A 16,034-nucleotide genomic window follows, 5' to 3' on the forward strand; every position below is an offset into this window, starting at 1 on the left:
TTATTATGTGATTCCCTCCAATTTTATATGACCCTATTCCAAATGAGGAAAAAAGGAATTGTGCTTGCAGAGGTTTTTTCCTCCCTCAAATTCGAATTGGTTGGTAGGACCCAATTGGGTTCTATACGTGCTGAAAGAGAGAAATGATAACATTACCTTGTTCAGAAGGAAACTGGAACTAAACTGATGCGGAATCAATCATACATAGAGAAAACGAACAACAACCGAGTAAATCGTTTAGTTATAATTTTTCTATTCAGTATCCAAACAAGGCGTTTGTGTTTCTAAGGACATGCGGCACAGGAAATAGAACGACAACTTTGGTAATTCTGGGGAGCATGGTTCCTGTGGCTCAAGCTCATCTTCCTGGCCATGCTCGCAACTCAGAAACGTACTTAGCAGAACTTGCCACCATTGTTATTGAACCGTAGCTGATCGATAACCCTCTCGAAGGTTGATTCTTCACATGGCAGCACTATCCTCTCGCTGCTATATCCATACTCTCTTGCTGCTTCCTCCATCAGTTTCTGGAATTCTGAATCCTTCAAGTAACGCAATGGTAACACACATCTTCTGAGTTCATTCCCCACATAAACAACAAAATGCCCTTTTGGTGCTCTCCTTCTCCTCTCTTCACTATTCCCATGCCCTCTCATTTTACTTCCAAAACACTACTTTCACACAACACCGCACCATCCTTATATAGTTCAAACATTTTTGTCTGCTTCGACCTAGGAAACTGTTGAGGATACCACGTCCGTACAGATGGAGAACATAAGAGGGAGGGCCACGCATACACGTATCCTATGGTGCGACGGAAATCAAAGATGGCTGCAAAATTTATAATTGAGATGTGTTATCACTCTCTTTGATGATGATCATACGTATGTGCAGTTCTGAGATAACAAATGCTGATGGGACTTGACGCTTGAGAGCCATGTATGTAGTCTACCTATTAACTTAATCATCTTTTAGGCTTCACCTAAGTATTAGCTAATGCTTTGAATTTTTCATTCTATGGGAAATGAGTGCATGTAATGGCCATATCAGGAAAAGGGAAAGCTACTTCGCTGCTCTTCGTTAATCTGTCTACCTCTTTTATAACATTTAGACATATATATACATAAAAGAAATTAGTCGTTTACAAAAATAAACGTGGAAGGCGCATTTTTATATAAGTTGAGCTAAAAAGATTTGCTGGGTGTAAATATGATATGTGAGGGAACCACACATGCAAATTTGATCCTTTCTGTTCATACATTTATGTATTCAGAAAAAGAATAACACGTAAAAAATGATGGTATATGATACACATATATTATGCTATTTTTTTAAAATTCCATTCAAATTACATGAAAATAATAGAGAACTTCTTACATAGGTCTTTCGTTTTGTCATTCTTAATTTAATTTATTTTGTTTTATTATTAAGGGTTTTAACATTGTTAATTGTTTGTTAATTTCATTGCATTGTCCCCGGAGTAATTGTCCTCTCTGATTTTGTTTTGAGTTTCGTACGGTTTTTAGGTTTTGGACTGATGCTAATTTGCTCACTGCTCTCTTTCTGCAAACCTCTTTTTCCTTTGGTTTTTGTTTGTTTGTTTGAGTTTGAGCTACCCTGCAAAATGATGGCTGAGATGGATTTTAGTTACAGTGTTCGATTGTTCTGCCTTTTAGCTACGTCATATAACCCAATGTGTTCTAACAAACTCACAGTTTGATTGTTCTGCTTTTTAGTTAAAGGGGCTTTCCAAGAAACCGAGTGGTTGTCTTGTTCCTTATGTTTATTGATGTCTTGACCACTGATTTAATATGATTTATGGTGTACTCCTCTTGTCCTAAATGTAAGACCCATCTTGTAGTGATTGGGGATCATTTTCTTATATTATAACTTTCCTTAATCTAATCCTAGTTAAATGGGTCTACATGACCAGAGGAGTATATCTTCTATCCATGATCCATGATGCTTGTCAAGAAATCATCAGTACAACGTTTCTCATTTGTTGGGGACCTTTCACAAGAAATATCTTGAAAAGAAACTGCTTTTTATTTTTTTGTTTTTGACTTGGACACATTTTTATATATCAGGAAATTTGTTATGATTTGAAATAAACTAGCATGCGCTAGGGATCTGAGGGACTTTCTTGATTGATACTGCTTGGCAAGTTTCTGTAATGTAAATTATCTAGTCTTGCAATAGAGCAAAACAACCTGATGACCACTTTTCTAATATTCTTATGTTTTGGTCCAAATACGGGTGTTTCAATCTTTTCTTACTTCTGGTTATTGCCCAATTAATGCTTGTTTTCCACTTTCTCTTGACCTGAACCAAAACCATGTTAGTTATCTTCTGTTTCTTAACCAATAGACACGGATTGAAGTCAAAACAATTGATGTTCTGCTGAACTTTTTAGATCACTTAATGAAGCAAATTGATGGTCAAGTGGCACCCGGAGGGACTCACTGTTTACAAATAGAAAATAATGGCCAAAATGAAGACGTATTGGATGTCAAAAGCAGATTTTCAGAATTGATCCTCTATTGGCTGCCATTATATATGCTTCTTTAATACCACCTCTGGTCCTGAACCAGGAAGCCAAACAAGGGATTTGTTTTGATTGTAAATATATGACCTCAATTCACTTTGTCACTCAAATTTACCCATATGGTTGTTACTAATAACTGGCTTAACTACTTTTTTTTTAAAATCCGCAAATTAGTTATATAGTAATTTTCATTGGCATTGTCAAAGATATGCTGGAGCTGATGTTGAAGAAGCAAGAGAGAAATGAACATAATCTGATGGAAGTGAGTGCTGTATTATTTAATATCAATGGCTTGATTATGTCTCATATTGATTCTTATTTCCAGAGGACACAGAAGAAGTTGAAAGCTATGACTAAGGGGCGCTTAACTGGGATTATTACTTCTTTGAAGGATATGCAGCTGGTTAAGCAGTATACGACGACCACTCCTTCACTTTTTGAGAATTTGATGGGATTCATGTTTTGTTGAATTGGTTTTGCTCCAATTGCAGGAAGGACAATTAGTGTTTTTTTATAGGCAGCATGTGTATTCATGTATTTCCTTTGACCTGATATTCAATTTGATCCTAAATATATAACCTTAATCTACTTTGTTTTTTATATTTATTTATTTTCTCCCAAAGTAGTCATCATAGTGATTATACATGTTAAATGGTTATTGGTTTCCATTATAATGCACATGATTAATAATGTTATTTTAGGAAAAACAATATCTATTTACTATAAATAACCAACTTAACTAATTTTTTTTAATATTTACAAATTAATTATCTAACTCTTATATACTCTAACTCTATTCTAATGCTTTTATGCATTCTCAGGGCATGCGGGGTGATGAATTGGTCACTTGGAAAACCAAAGTTGATCAACAGCTTGCAGAAATAACCAAGAAATTGAACGATCTTCAGTCACCTCAGGTACAAACTTGTGCGGGTTTTCCCTCAGAAGAATGGAATTGCAACCTGCTGGAGGCCATTACCAAGAGAAAAGAGGAAGATCAACCCTCCGTGACTCCTTGTTCTTGTATGACTGTTAGTTCAAAATCAGATCCAAGACAACAACACACACACACACACACATGACTGTTTCTGCAAGTTAACTTCTTACAGCTGAATATCTTCAATACATTCTATTTGCAGGGGATGTTGATGAAGTGTACAGAGTTGACAATCTGACCACAGAAATTATTCCGATGTTTTTGAGTTTGGCTGGCCTGTTCCGATGAAGTTTGTTTGAAGGTAGGAAGATATTCCGGAGGATTTGGGGAAAGATTTTGTGACCTATTGAGTATTGAGATAGGCCGGTAGGAAAGCTTACCCTTAACGCATTGGTTAGGGTAACCTTTTGGATTCTGCACGCAGCCCTATTTTGGGAGGCAAAGTTGCCATCTTTGAATATGCAATGGAATTTCTTCTGGATAGTTTGTCAGATCATGTTCATGTATCTCTATAGAGAATCACGTGTTTTGCTTTACGCGCACACACGTCCTCTGTTTCTTCTCCTCGCGCCAAGAATCTTTTGTCCAACTATTTGCATGATTTATGCAATGGCGAGGCTGTTTTAGGACTCCAATAAATTATTTTAATGTTTGGATTTGAAAGATTATATTTATCCTAAATATAAGAATTAGTTGACTAATTTAAGTAGATTAAAAAAATAAGTTAAGTTAGTTATTTGTGATAAATGAGTGTTATTTTTCTTAAAATATCTTTAGTAATAAAGTGTTTTGGCTAAAAACTATTATTATTAGAACGACTACTTAAAAAAAAACATAAATATAAGAAATAAAATGAATTGAGTTTTATATTTAAAACCAAAATAAAAATCTAATAAAATCTTATATTAAAAACAGAAGGCAGCGCATAATAATATATAATCAAAATAAATCGGTGAAGGGCTTGGCAGCGTTTTTTTTTTTTTTTTTGGGACCAGCAGGCTTGGCAGTTGGCAGCGTTTGTTTGATAGAAAACTTCCACTTTTGATATGGAGGTGAGAGATGGAAATATGGGATTTCTTGGTTGCCAGCCATAAAATAATGGGGCAAGACACTTTGGGACCAATAGACAAAAGCAACTTTTAAAACTCATGTACTGATTTTTCACATTGGAAGATTATTTCACAATTACTTTCCCATTCCGACACTGACATATAGGAATTTACAAATCTAACCCCTTTTGCTTTTTACTAAGGCCCTGTTGGCAACAAACCTTCACGCGCCATTAATTCAGTATCAAGGTGTTTGGATTATTTAAGAAGTATTTTTAATTTTTTTTTATAAATCGAGACAAATTTCTTTACATATCATAAAAATATTTTTAAAATTATGATTTTGTTTCGATTCAAATACCGTGACCTTTGTCTCCTCCATTTACCTTGAGAGGTTGATGAAGAAAGAGATTTATCAAAAGAAATTTTATTCTTTTTGCCCAAACAAAACATTTATATTCGTTCAGATTCCGATTACTGATTCACAATCAATTAAATAAGAGACAGGAAAGTGTAAATTAGATTTTTTATTATTCACGTAGAATCTCTTATATATTTGTTTGAAATTTATCATTCAAGCGTAAATTACGTTTTTAAAAATTAAACTATTAACTTTTAAAAAGTTATCTTAATTATTTCCTGTAATTTTTTTATTTTCAAAATGAACTTAGAAAACATTACTTCCTCCCATCCCTCATGTAAGAGTTAATAGAGGAGTTTGTTTTGATTTTAAATATAAAATTTTAATTCATTTTGTCTTTAAATATATAATTTTCTTTGTCTATAATCTACATTAAAAGTAGTTTTCACTTTTCAATAATAAAATTATTAAAGAGTGTATGTTAAGAATATTATTTACGTTTATTATAAATAGTTAAACTAATTTTTTAAACGTTGGTAAATTAATCATCTCATGCCCACAATTATCACAGAAGCAATACTATATACTACCTCTAGTCTTTAATATAAGGGTTTGTTTGACTTTCAATTTAGTCTTAAATATAATATCTCAATCTATTTTTTTCGTATTTATCCATTTTTTTCAAAATAGTCATTATAGTAGTTGTACATGTTAAATGTTCCATCAAACGATAGTTTTAGCTAACACACATTATTACTTGATTAGTAAAGATATTTTAATAAAGACAATATCTATTTATTATAAATAACTAGCTTAACTAATTTTTTAATTTCTCTAAATTAGTTAATTAGGTTTTATATTAAGGGACGGAGATAGTATATATCAATTTTTTTTGCCAACATATGTATATCAATTTATCCATTTGCGTACTTAACTAATGCAAGTGGACGAGAAAATAATGTTCATTAATAAAAGTGGTCCCATCGTCACTTTGGGAGAAAGTTATGGCAGGCGATAATGTTAAAGAAATTTCAGGGATAAAAAAATGATTAAAAAAAATAAAAGTCATGTGATACAGTCTGCAAAACCAATAATTCCTTTTAGGAAAACGGCAACTAATAATATAAAAAAGCATTTGTCTAACTCAAACTTTCGTTTTCTTTAGTTGAAGTGACAAAACATGACACTATTCCCCAACAGTGACAAAAATTCATTGCACCTCTTCATCTCTGATTTGTTTTCCTAAACTAAATTATTTTGTTCCCCTCACTAAATTATTACAACATGTCCCTGCTCCAGAATTTTTTTTAATTTGCTTCTCATTTTTTATATTAATTTATTTTGATGCAAAGTTATTATATTATTTCTAGCAGTATATTTGTCTGCAACTAATTGAAACAGATTTTTTTTTAATCTTTCTTATTTCTTTTTTATATTCGATTGATAGTTTTTAAGTTAACAATTATTTTTATTCGACTTAAACATATAGGGTGTGATTTATAATGGTGTTGGTCAATTTTAATTTATATAGATTTTTTGTTTTTTAAAAACCTGAGTCATGACCCGTAATTATGCATTGGAAACAGATAGTTCTACTTCTACCTAATTATAGACTGGATCAAAGTATTTTTAATTAACACTTTGACATTTTATCTTTCTATCATTCATAGGAATTATAAAAAAAAAATGGAGTCATCTGGCCTTAATATTTTTCTTATTTGATTATAATTGAAAAAAATATCTATAAGAATAATTTAAAAAAATTAATAAATATGAAAAATAAGTTTAATATTTATGATCAAATTCTATATTAAGGACAAGAGGAGTAGTATATGAAAAGCGTATAATTTTAGATCTCAATGAAATTGGCATTTTCAATGTTTAAATTCTAAGTTCTACAAAATGTTGCCAATTACGATGTGCAATTCCTTTAAATTGACTCCATTTTTTTTAAAAAAATATTGATGGCTTTCAAAATCTCTTGGTATCAAAAAAAAGAAATCAAATTTCTCAAATTTTATGATCCACATTTTTAAGCTTCATATTTAGCAACCTTTTTTTTTTGTTGGGCGGTTAAATTTTTATATCTGATCTAATTTAGAATGTATACGTCGTCCTAGTCTTGTTTTAATTTAAAACTTGAAAGTCACACAATAGTACTACCTCTCTCTCTTCTAAATATAACAGCTAATTGACTAATTTAAATAAATTAAAAAAAAAGGTTAAGTTTGTTTTTTAATAATAAATAGATGTTGTTTTTTCTAAAATATTTTTGTTAATCAAGTTTATTGGCTATAATTAACATTATTAGAAGGACTATATTGAGGAAAAAAAAAAATAAATGTGAGAAATATGATATATTAGGATTTATATTTAGGACCAAAATAAAAATTAAATAAGATCTTATATTAAATATAGGAGGTAGTATCCACGGTAAAAAAACATAGCTAGAGAGTAAATTTTCTTCAATTAAGACAGAGCTCCAAGCATTCCATTTGTAACTTCAATACTGTGCCTTAAAAAAACTTGAATCCCCATCAGGCCATAAATATATATATATTTATATAATACCAGGTGACGGTGAATCTTGAAGCCATGAGAGTAAGGGCGTGCTCATCACTATCGTTGAATAAAAATACAAGACACAGAAAAAGAGAGGCAAAAGAAAAGAAACTTCAGACAGTGCAGGCTGCAAAGTTGGATTGGAGCCCATAGGAAAAAGCCGCAACAAAGGCTGAATATGAAAGCGAAAATCTTTTAAAGACGTAGACCCACACAAATATCCGAAGACAGAAGCAAAGGAAGACACACACTCTGCTTGAGAGAATATAGGATGCAGTAAGATCGTTGTGTGTTTGTGCCTCCCTCTCCAGAAGGAAGACTCGGTCAGCGTTTTTAGGTTTCTGTCGTTTCTGTTCATCCCCTCCCTGTCTCTCCCTTGACAAAGATTGCAACTTTGCAACAAGAAGAATGAAGAAATCGAGCACATCTACTTTACCATTGAAACCCACCTGGGTTCTTCCCCATCGGACCCAAATCCTCACAGAGCTGTACACATTGGGCAGAAAATTGGGTCAAGGTCAATTTGGTACTACTTTCCTTTGTACAGAGAAGTCCACGGGTCGCAGATATGCCTGCAAGTCAATTCCGAAGCGCAAGCTCATCTGCAAAGAGGACTATGATGATGTTTGGAGGGAGATTCAGATAATGCACCACTTGTCTGAGCACCCTCATGTGGTAAGAATTCATGGTACCTATGAGGACTATGTTTCTGTTCACTTGGTGATGGAGCTGTGCGAAGGTGGAGAGTTGTTCGATAGGATTGTGCAGAAAGGGCATTACAGTGAGAGGCAAGCGGCCAAGATAATTAGGACCATTGTTGAGGTTGTAGAAACTTGTCATTCTCTTGGGGTCATGCACAGAGACCTCAAACCAGAGAACTTCTTATTCGATAGCGTCGAAGAGGATGCCAAACTTAAGGCAACTGATTTCGGGCTGTCTGTTTTTTACAAGCCAGGTTTCTTCTTGGTTTATTTCTTTGTCTTCAATCTCGTCTTACACATCTCGGGTGATACTGAAATGTATAGGCTTTTTGTGTTTGTTCATTGTGGATAGATCCTTTGTTAGATTTATCATTCCAGTACTGTGAAAGATGTTCATTTGCAAATTTATCCAGTGATCTCGAATCCTTCATGCCCGATTTACTTGTTTATTTCAAAGTTGGCAAATGCAGATGTTATTAATCTGATTGAGATGGGGCCTTCGGTCTGGGCATGTCATTGGGCATGGTTGCTCCATTTCATAAATTCGAAGTGGATGTGCTGTATTTGTTTCAAGAAATGGAAGATGATGTTAATGGGACTGGGGGAGTGAAAAAACTTTTTCTCTCCTTTTTTCTTTTGTGTCTAAGGACTTCAAACCGCTAAAAGCTTAGAGCTTTAGACACTTGAAGATAGGTACCCTGTGAGTATAATGTGAAACATGTTCTATGTTTAATTATTTTCTCCTGCAAAATTTCTCAAAAAGATAAGATGAATATAAATCCATTTGTCTGCATCTTTATGGTTGGTTGACAGAAGGTATATTTTTCAACAGCACATTGAGCGTTGGGAGCTGGTGCACTGAAATTATCGTCATTGCATGAATTATCAATTCAGTTTACAGCAAAATGTATTTAGCCATTAAAAGTTAAATGTGAACTTAGCAGCACTTATTATAGTTACTATTTGAATATTCCTTACTTTTCTTAATTCCAAACCCCTTCACGCTGTGTATGGCTAACAAAGTGATATGATCCCCAGGTGAAACATTTTCTGATGTTGTTGGAAGCCCATATTATGTTGCACCAGAGGTGTTGCGCAAACATTATGGACCTGAATCAGACGTGTGGAGTGCAGGGGTTATTTTATACATTTTACTAAGTGGGGTGCCTCCATTTTGGGCTGGTAGGTATCTATCTTTGATATGTTAAATTATAGTTAGAGTGCGTGAGTTTACTCTCTTTTTTTTACTTTTCATTCTTTGGTTCTTGAATTTCATCTATACCTTGTTGCTAATATATTTGCCTAAATTCTGTCACCTTCAGAAAGTGAGACAGGGATCTTCCGGCAGATTTTGGAAGGAAAAATTGATTTTCAGTCTGAACCATGGCCTAGCATTTCAGACAGTGCAAAGGATCTAATTCGAAAAATGCTTGATCAAAATCCCAAAAAAAGGCTTACAGCCCATGAAGTACTCCGTAAGTCTTTTATGCTTTATGTTGATGTACGGGCTTTGTAGTACTAATGCTTTGAGCCATATAAGATTTTTCAAGTGGGATTGGCAACTTCTAAAATTTTACAAGGCTGTGGTGCTAATTTGATTTTTGTCAGGTCACCCATGGATTGTTGATGACAACATTGCACCTGATAAGCCTCTTGATTCTGCTGTTTTGTCACGCTTAAAGCAGTTCTCTGCAATGAATAAGCTCAAAAAGATGGCTTTGCGAGTAAGGCTTCATTATATAAATTTTTGCTTTGACAAATTTATTTCTATGTGCTGTGGTTTCATGGGTACTTCATGTTTATTCTCTACCCTGAAATATGTTGGCTGTAATGTGTTAGTCGTCATTTTGTAACAATTGATTCTAAAAATTACTGAATCAAGGTACTCTACATGGTGATATTTCCATTTCTTGTTCTCAGACTACAGAAGGAGTGTTTGTTCCATATCAGAGTTAGGGTCTTAGGGATAGAAAAATAGGAAGTGTCTTCCATCTGGGGACTAGAATTATGAGATGAGACAGTGTAGAATCCATGCATAAATGTATAACCCACTTCAGCATGCGTAACAACATGCCCGCAGGTTTAAATAACATAATTGATGGAATTAGCTTTTAGCATTAAGAAATTTTGGTGAGATGAAATTGACACAGAAAAAACATTCGGGATGAAATGGATAGTTAGTGACGTCAAGCTTTAGGGATGCCAAAGATGCTTTTGCCAGGAAAGGGCTAATGCTTGAAGAGCCCTTATCACTTTATAATATGGATCTTGGTGGATGTGACAAAGCTAGTTGTCTTGCTTGGTGAATTTCTTAATTTTATAAACTGGCATCTTTTGATGCCTTGGGTAGCCTCACTAGGCATCAGATTCCCAACGGGATGGTTATCCTTCATGCATGCTTAAATTTAAGGAATGTGACTAATTTTTGTCTCTATTCCTTTATGTGTTCTGGTTGCACTTGCAGCCCCTTCGAGTTCACTGGGGGTCTGGATTCCAAATTTTTAAATAAATATTTCAATGGAAGCATCATAAAGCATGGATATTCTTATAATTAATATCAGCAGTATATTTAGATAGATAATTGGCTTTGTTGTGAGGAAAAGATGAAATCGGAATTAACTCTATGAATTCAAATCCTTGACTCGTAGTATTCTAGTATGTGCTTCTGTCCATGTGGAAGTATTTCCTATCATAGTTCCTAGCTTGTGAAATCCTGGCACCATACCATTTATTATCTGCTTCATACTGATCCCAGGTTATAGCGGAGAGGCTCTCTGAGGAAGAAATTGGTGGCCTGAAGGAGTTATTCAAAATGATCGACACGGACAACAGTGGAACCATAACATTTGACGAGCTAAAAGAAGGTTTAAAGCGAGTAGGATCTGACCTTATGGAGTCAGAAATCAAGGATCTCATGGATGCAGTAAGATATATATTCTTTTATTTCTTTGTAGTTCAGCCCATTTTTGCTCTTTGTGCTTCTATGCCATCTATTTGTTTTTTTCCCCCTTAAAAACTTGACAGAATCTTGTGAGTTTGCATATGCTAGGCTGATATTGACAATAGTGGGACCATTAGTTACGGTGAATTCATTGCTGCTACTATACACTTGAATAAGCTGGAGAGGGAAGAGAATCTGTTATCAGCTTTCTCTTACTTTGACAAAGATGGAAGTGGCTACATAACTGTTGATGAGATCCAACAGGCTTGTAAAGAGTTTGGTCTAAATGATTTCCATATTGATGAAATGATCAAGGAAATCGATCAAGATAATGTCAGTAACTCTCTCTCCTTGCTATCTTAAGTTTCCTTGTCAGCCTACTCATTTGCCATTGTAGAACTAGAACCCAGAAAAATTACATCCACGAACCCAAATTTTTGAGCTTAAATCTTCTATGATCTGGGTCCTTGTGTGTAATTTTTGGGTAGAAACCCATTTTTTTGACAGCACACAAGTTGTTGGTTGGGAATATTATTTAATTGGAGGGTTGGTTTGTGTTGCAGGATGGGCAAATAGATTATGGGGAATTTGCAGCGATGATGAGAAAGGGGAATGGAGGGGTCGGAAGGCGAACAATGAGGAAGACTTTGAATTTCAGGGAAGCTTTTGGATTGATAGGCAATGATTCCAGTGATTCTCAGCTTTAGTAGTTATTTTAATCAAACTACTTGACGAAAAAAATGAAAAATAAAAAGGCCGTAATTTTCCACGATGTAGTTTTATGACCAAATTTTGTATCAATCAATATATTTGACTCGTTATTTGTCATTTCTTCCCATTGATGTGGTCCGCATGAGCAGGCTTGATCTTGAAAAAGTCATCGCCCATCAGCTTTTATATATATATAACGAGTTTTTATCTCCTAGTCCTCGACGGCGAATCAGCAATTAGAAAATGTTTTATCAGTTAATAGTGGGCATTCCATGACTCCCTGGTGGTTTATGGTTTTTAACTCAAAACAAAAAGAAAAGAAAAGAAAAAGAGATGATTCGATATTAGAGAAATTCAGGTACCGTTTTTCAATATAAAATCCTTTTATCCAGTGCAACGTAATAATAAAAAGATGAAATTAAATAAATCACAAATATTCTCTCATTGTGTTAAAGTAATTTTTTTTAATTATTTTAGCTACACAGACCATAGATAATATGGCGTTTTAGATGTAAAAATCTCATCCCTCAGTTAATTCAACCAGGATGATTAACACTCGGGTAGTCACCTCATTGAAATGTGTCGATAAGTTGGGGGAAGATCACTGTTTTAACACCTAATTAACAAAACAAATCACATAGCTTTGGGATTCATTCAGTATGCATAAACTGAAATATACAGAACATTTGATATTACATTAGGAGGATTTGAAACTGAACTATTGGTCTGTTTCTTTATCATGATCATACTTTCATGAAGGAAGATTCAGGGGATACTCCACTGGGGGCAACCATGGAAACATTGAAACATTTGTTAATCTGTGTTTGCGGAATTTCACATTTTACTTGAAACAGCAAGATACATGGTATGACGCCCCTGCGCAAAAAGTTTACCAGTCTTCTTCTTCCTTAACTCAACGCTGACAACCCCAACAGCTTTTCCAATGCGTAGTGTCCTGGCCTCGATCTCAATTTCCTCCTAGTATCACATAAAGCAAAAATCATACATTAACATCATGTTGATCCCGAATAGGATCCTAAACTGAAAGGGTTACTGCGTTGCATGCAACGCAACCAAGAATTTCCAACAATCTAATCCTCAAATACTGCATTGATCCTGAACATACTACGTCTTGTCGAAGAGGTTATACATTAGGCATTTCAATGATCGAGTAAACTATACACCTTTAGGTACGAAGGTTTGAAAAGCTTGTCCATAACAATGGTCAACCTGGGCGATGATTAAATGGAACATGGTATTTAGAACCAACTTCAGCAACAAACGTGTTTTGACATCACTACAGTTCAGTCTCTCATTCAAAATCTGCATCTTTCATGGTTACTTTCTCCAAATGCTAGATTATTTGTCATGAGATACTTCACGTTTACAAGAAATACGGTTCCACTCAGAAAGATTCCCCGCTTCTCTGGCGTAACAAAGCTTGGAGTCAGTATGAGTAGAATTATGACTTCATGGGCGAGACAAGAACAGAGAAGACACAAGCACCACGCTGGAAGAACCCAATGAACTCATCTGAAGATGCATTTTCTCGAGTAATTGGATATAGTAATATGTTTCTATTGATAAACGGCTCAGAAACGCTTAAAAGGGATTGAAGAAATATGGAAACTGGGTACCATGAACTTTTCTTATTGGTTGAAAGACCATAGTGACCTTCGCAGCCTAAAAGGAACAAGAACACTTATTCTAGGATGAAGTACAGGACCTTGTCCAAACCTCAGTACCAATAATTCTTAAGAAAAGGGATCATGTTACGAGCTTATCAAGATGGGAATTTCCACTGAAACCAAGGAATTTTTCCCCGGGCGTGCTGTGCGTAAATTAGCGTTTCCATTAGGCACTACCAATATGTGATAGTAAAGTAAGCACAGAACTATTTAGCGGTCAAGGACAGACAACGAAAGGGTTGAAAGGTTAAGTGAGCACAGAACCACTTAATGGCCTATCTTTATACCTAATATTGTGCGCAGTGATCCATTGGGAACTCTAACCCCCCGACTCGTAATTTGGCTTTAGCCTTTTTCTCCATACCAAAGAAAAGGGTTATCTTCTTACTTTACAACTTGGTGGGAATGAAGTGAGGTGTGAATAATGGGAGGGGCAGGAATGGTGTGGATTGTGTAGAATACACTGGGGGACTAAATCCTCATCGTTTGGAAGTATAATTAGAAAAATGATGGTATTTCAATTACCACTATCTATACATTACAATCATAGTGAGTGGCTTTAAAAGGTGAAGTTAAGCAGAAACTATGAACAATTCAGACGGGCCAAACAATCAAATTTGGAATGATTTGAAAACTTGAGAGTAGAGCGGCGATGGTTACAACCATCAGTCTTTTAGCTTTTAAATATCGAGATCAAACCATTCAGCCACATTCCCAAATCATTGTCCCACTTACGCCTCACAGGTAAACATCCAGTTCATATTCATATAACAAAGCAGCTATTACCAGACAATTGAACAACAAAATAGAACAGAAGAGATATTCACATTGGCATAGGCAGCATCTAAGTATGAAACGTTGATCTCTACCGAAACTCCTACTGGAGCTCCCGAACTGCTAATTGCAGCACTCCCAACCAAATCTACCAAGGTTGCCGTCACACCGCCGTGCAAGGCATTACCAGCATTCTAAGCATGGAACAAGTAAGAAGCGATACAAATTAAGAGATCAAAATTAAATAGTGATCAAAAGAATGCAGGGATGAGAAAGCGTGCGTAGTACAATTAAACGTTGGGGTATCTTCATGGAGCAGAGGACGCGGCCAGGTTCGATTAGATCGATCTTGATACCGCTCATGATCAAGGGTTCCCAGAATCTGGTGGGCAATCCATCAGCCCGTGATGCGTTTTCGCTTCTTTTCTCTATGTATTTCCTCGCAGACTCCAAATGCTCGCTCATTTTCTGCTCCAATTCTTTTCTTCCCCAAAATTCTGTGAAGAATATCTGCGTGCTTTGGTTTCAGTCCTCATCATCCATTCATTTTATTCGTTCAAAGTTGACATCGAGGTCCCGTAGCTGATCACTTACTGGTAAAAAAAAAAAAAGTCGTTGATCACTTGATCTTTTTAACTGCTGTTACATTGAAATTTTGTATGAAATTAAAAGATTAAAGGTATATTTTTCTTTTACTTTTTCAGTTAAATGCCCTTTTATAGCATTCCCTAAAGTATAAAACCAACAACCTATATAGGTTTTTTTATCATAATAAATCAAAATCTCCACCGTTTGATTTTTTTTTTGGCCAGATCCAGCATTTGAAGTAACCTAAGTATGTACTCCTCCGGTCTTTAATATAGGACTGAATTCTTGAGTTGGTTTTGGTCTTAAATATAAAATCTATTTATTATATTCATCAATTTTCTCTAAATTACCTCTATGGATGTTCCGTCAACCATAATCAAGTAGAAGAGAGAAAGGGAGTATTAAGAAAGATGATTATAGTGTTTTAGGAAAAATGTGTCACTTTTCTTATAATTAATTAATTAACTTACCTAACTTTTTTAATCTAATCAAATTAGTTAAATAGGCTTTATATTAAGAACCAGAAGAGTACTTTTTTTTGGGACCAAACTATGTACGTACTATAATACACTAATTTATTATACAGAATCAAATGTGGTCACCTAAGTGGATAAAAACTCCTCAATCATAAACCTTTTTTTGGCCGTTAGGAATTTTTTTGGATGAAAAAATCAATTATAATAACGAAGACAATAAGATTATGATACAAGATTCCTCGCTAAATGCCAGGAAGAAAAAGGCAAATCCTCATTTGATACAAGGCCTTTCATCGTAGTCACATTCACGTCTCTGAATAACTTGCGCCTTACACGTACACTCACTTGACAGGAAATTCTTTTCTTATTAATGATTATTCCTCTTATCATTTGTATGTTATTACCAAACCCTGCTTCCTTTCTGCTAATTTTAGTTCAATAGGTTTATTTTTGGTACGTAACCTATTAATCATGCTTCCTTTTGATATCATTTTGTCTTTGGCTTAAAATAACCCAATATAATTAATTAGAAAAAGCCCTTAATTTTCGAAATAATTTCTTAAGCAAAACAAAACATATCATTTTAAAATACTCCTAATGGAGCTAACAATTTGGACTTAAAAGTATATGTTTTCAAAATATAAAAATTCTTATAATTAAGACAAAAATGCAAGAAAGGTTAAAAATATTAAAAGTCATAA

At 34.5% G+C, this 16,034-nt stretch overlaps 2 protein-coding genes across 2 annotated transcripts; one reads left to right on the forward strand and one right to left on the reverse strand.

Moving 5' to 3' along the window:
- Positions 1 to 7,612: 7,612 nt before the first annotated feature.
- On the forward strand, positions 7,613 to 11,934 carry LOC114728084 (calcium-dependent protein kinase SK5). The gene is made up of 7 exons (XM_028914911.1): positions 7,613 to 8,409; positions 9,194 to 9,337; positions 9,478 to 9,630; positions 9,764 to 9,879; positions 10,911 to 11,078; positions 11,205 to 11,429; positions 11,660 to 11,934. Exons 1-7 carry the CDS (start codon positions 7,863 to 7,865, stop codon positions 11,801 to 11,803), a joined length of 1,497 nt encoding a protein of 498 aa, XP_028770744.1. The 5' UTR covers positions 7,613 to 7,862; the 3' UTR covers positions 11,804 to 11,934.
- A 463-nt stretch (positions 11,935 to 12,397) lies between these two features.
- On the reverse strand, positions 12,398 to 14,795 carry LOC114728191 (acyl-coenzyme A thioesterase 13). The gene is made up of 3 exons (XM_028915066.1): positions 14,558 to 14,795; positions 14,323 to 14,463; positions 12,398 to 12,785 (listed from the first exon to the last, which is right to left on the reverse strand). The coding sequence occupies exons 1-3, from the start codon at positions 14,732 to 14,734 to the stop codon at positions 12,642 to 12,644; spliced, it is 462 nt and encodes a 153-aa protein (XP_028770899.1). The 5' UTR covers positions 14,735 to 14,795; the 3' UTR covers positions 12,398 to 12,641.
- Positions 14,796 to 16,034: the final 1,239 nt, after the last annotated feature.

The sequence above is a fragment of the Neltuma alba genome, unplaced genomic scaffold, assembly GCF_004799145.2.
Source record: "Neltuma alba isolate B1F8T4 unplaced genomic scaffold, ASM479914v2 tig00002446_pilon, whole genome shotgun sequence".
In the NCBI taxonomy this organism is placed as follows: Eukaryota; Viridiplantae; Streptophyta; class Magnoliopsida; order Fabales; family Fabaceae; genus Neltuma; species Neltuma alba.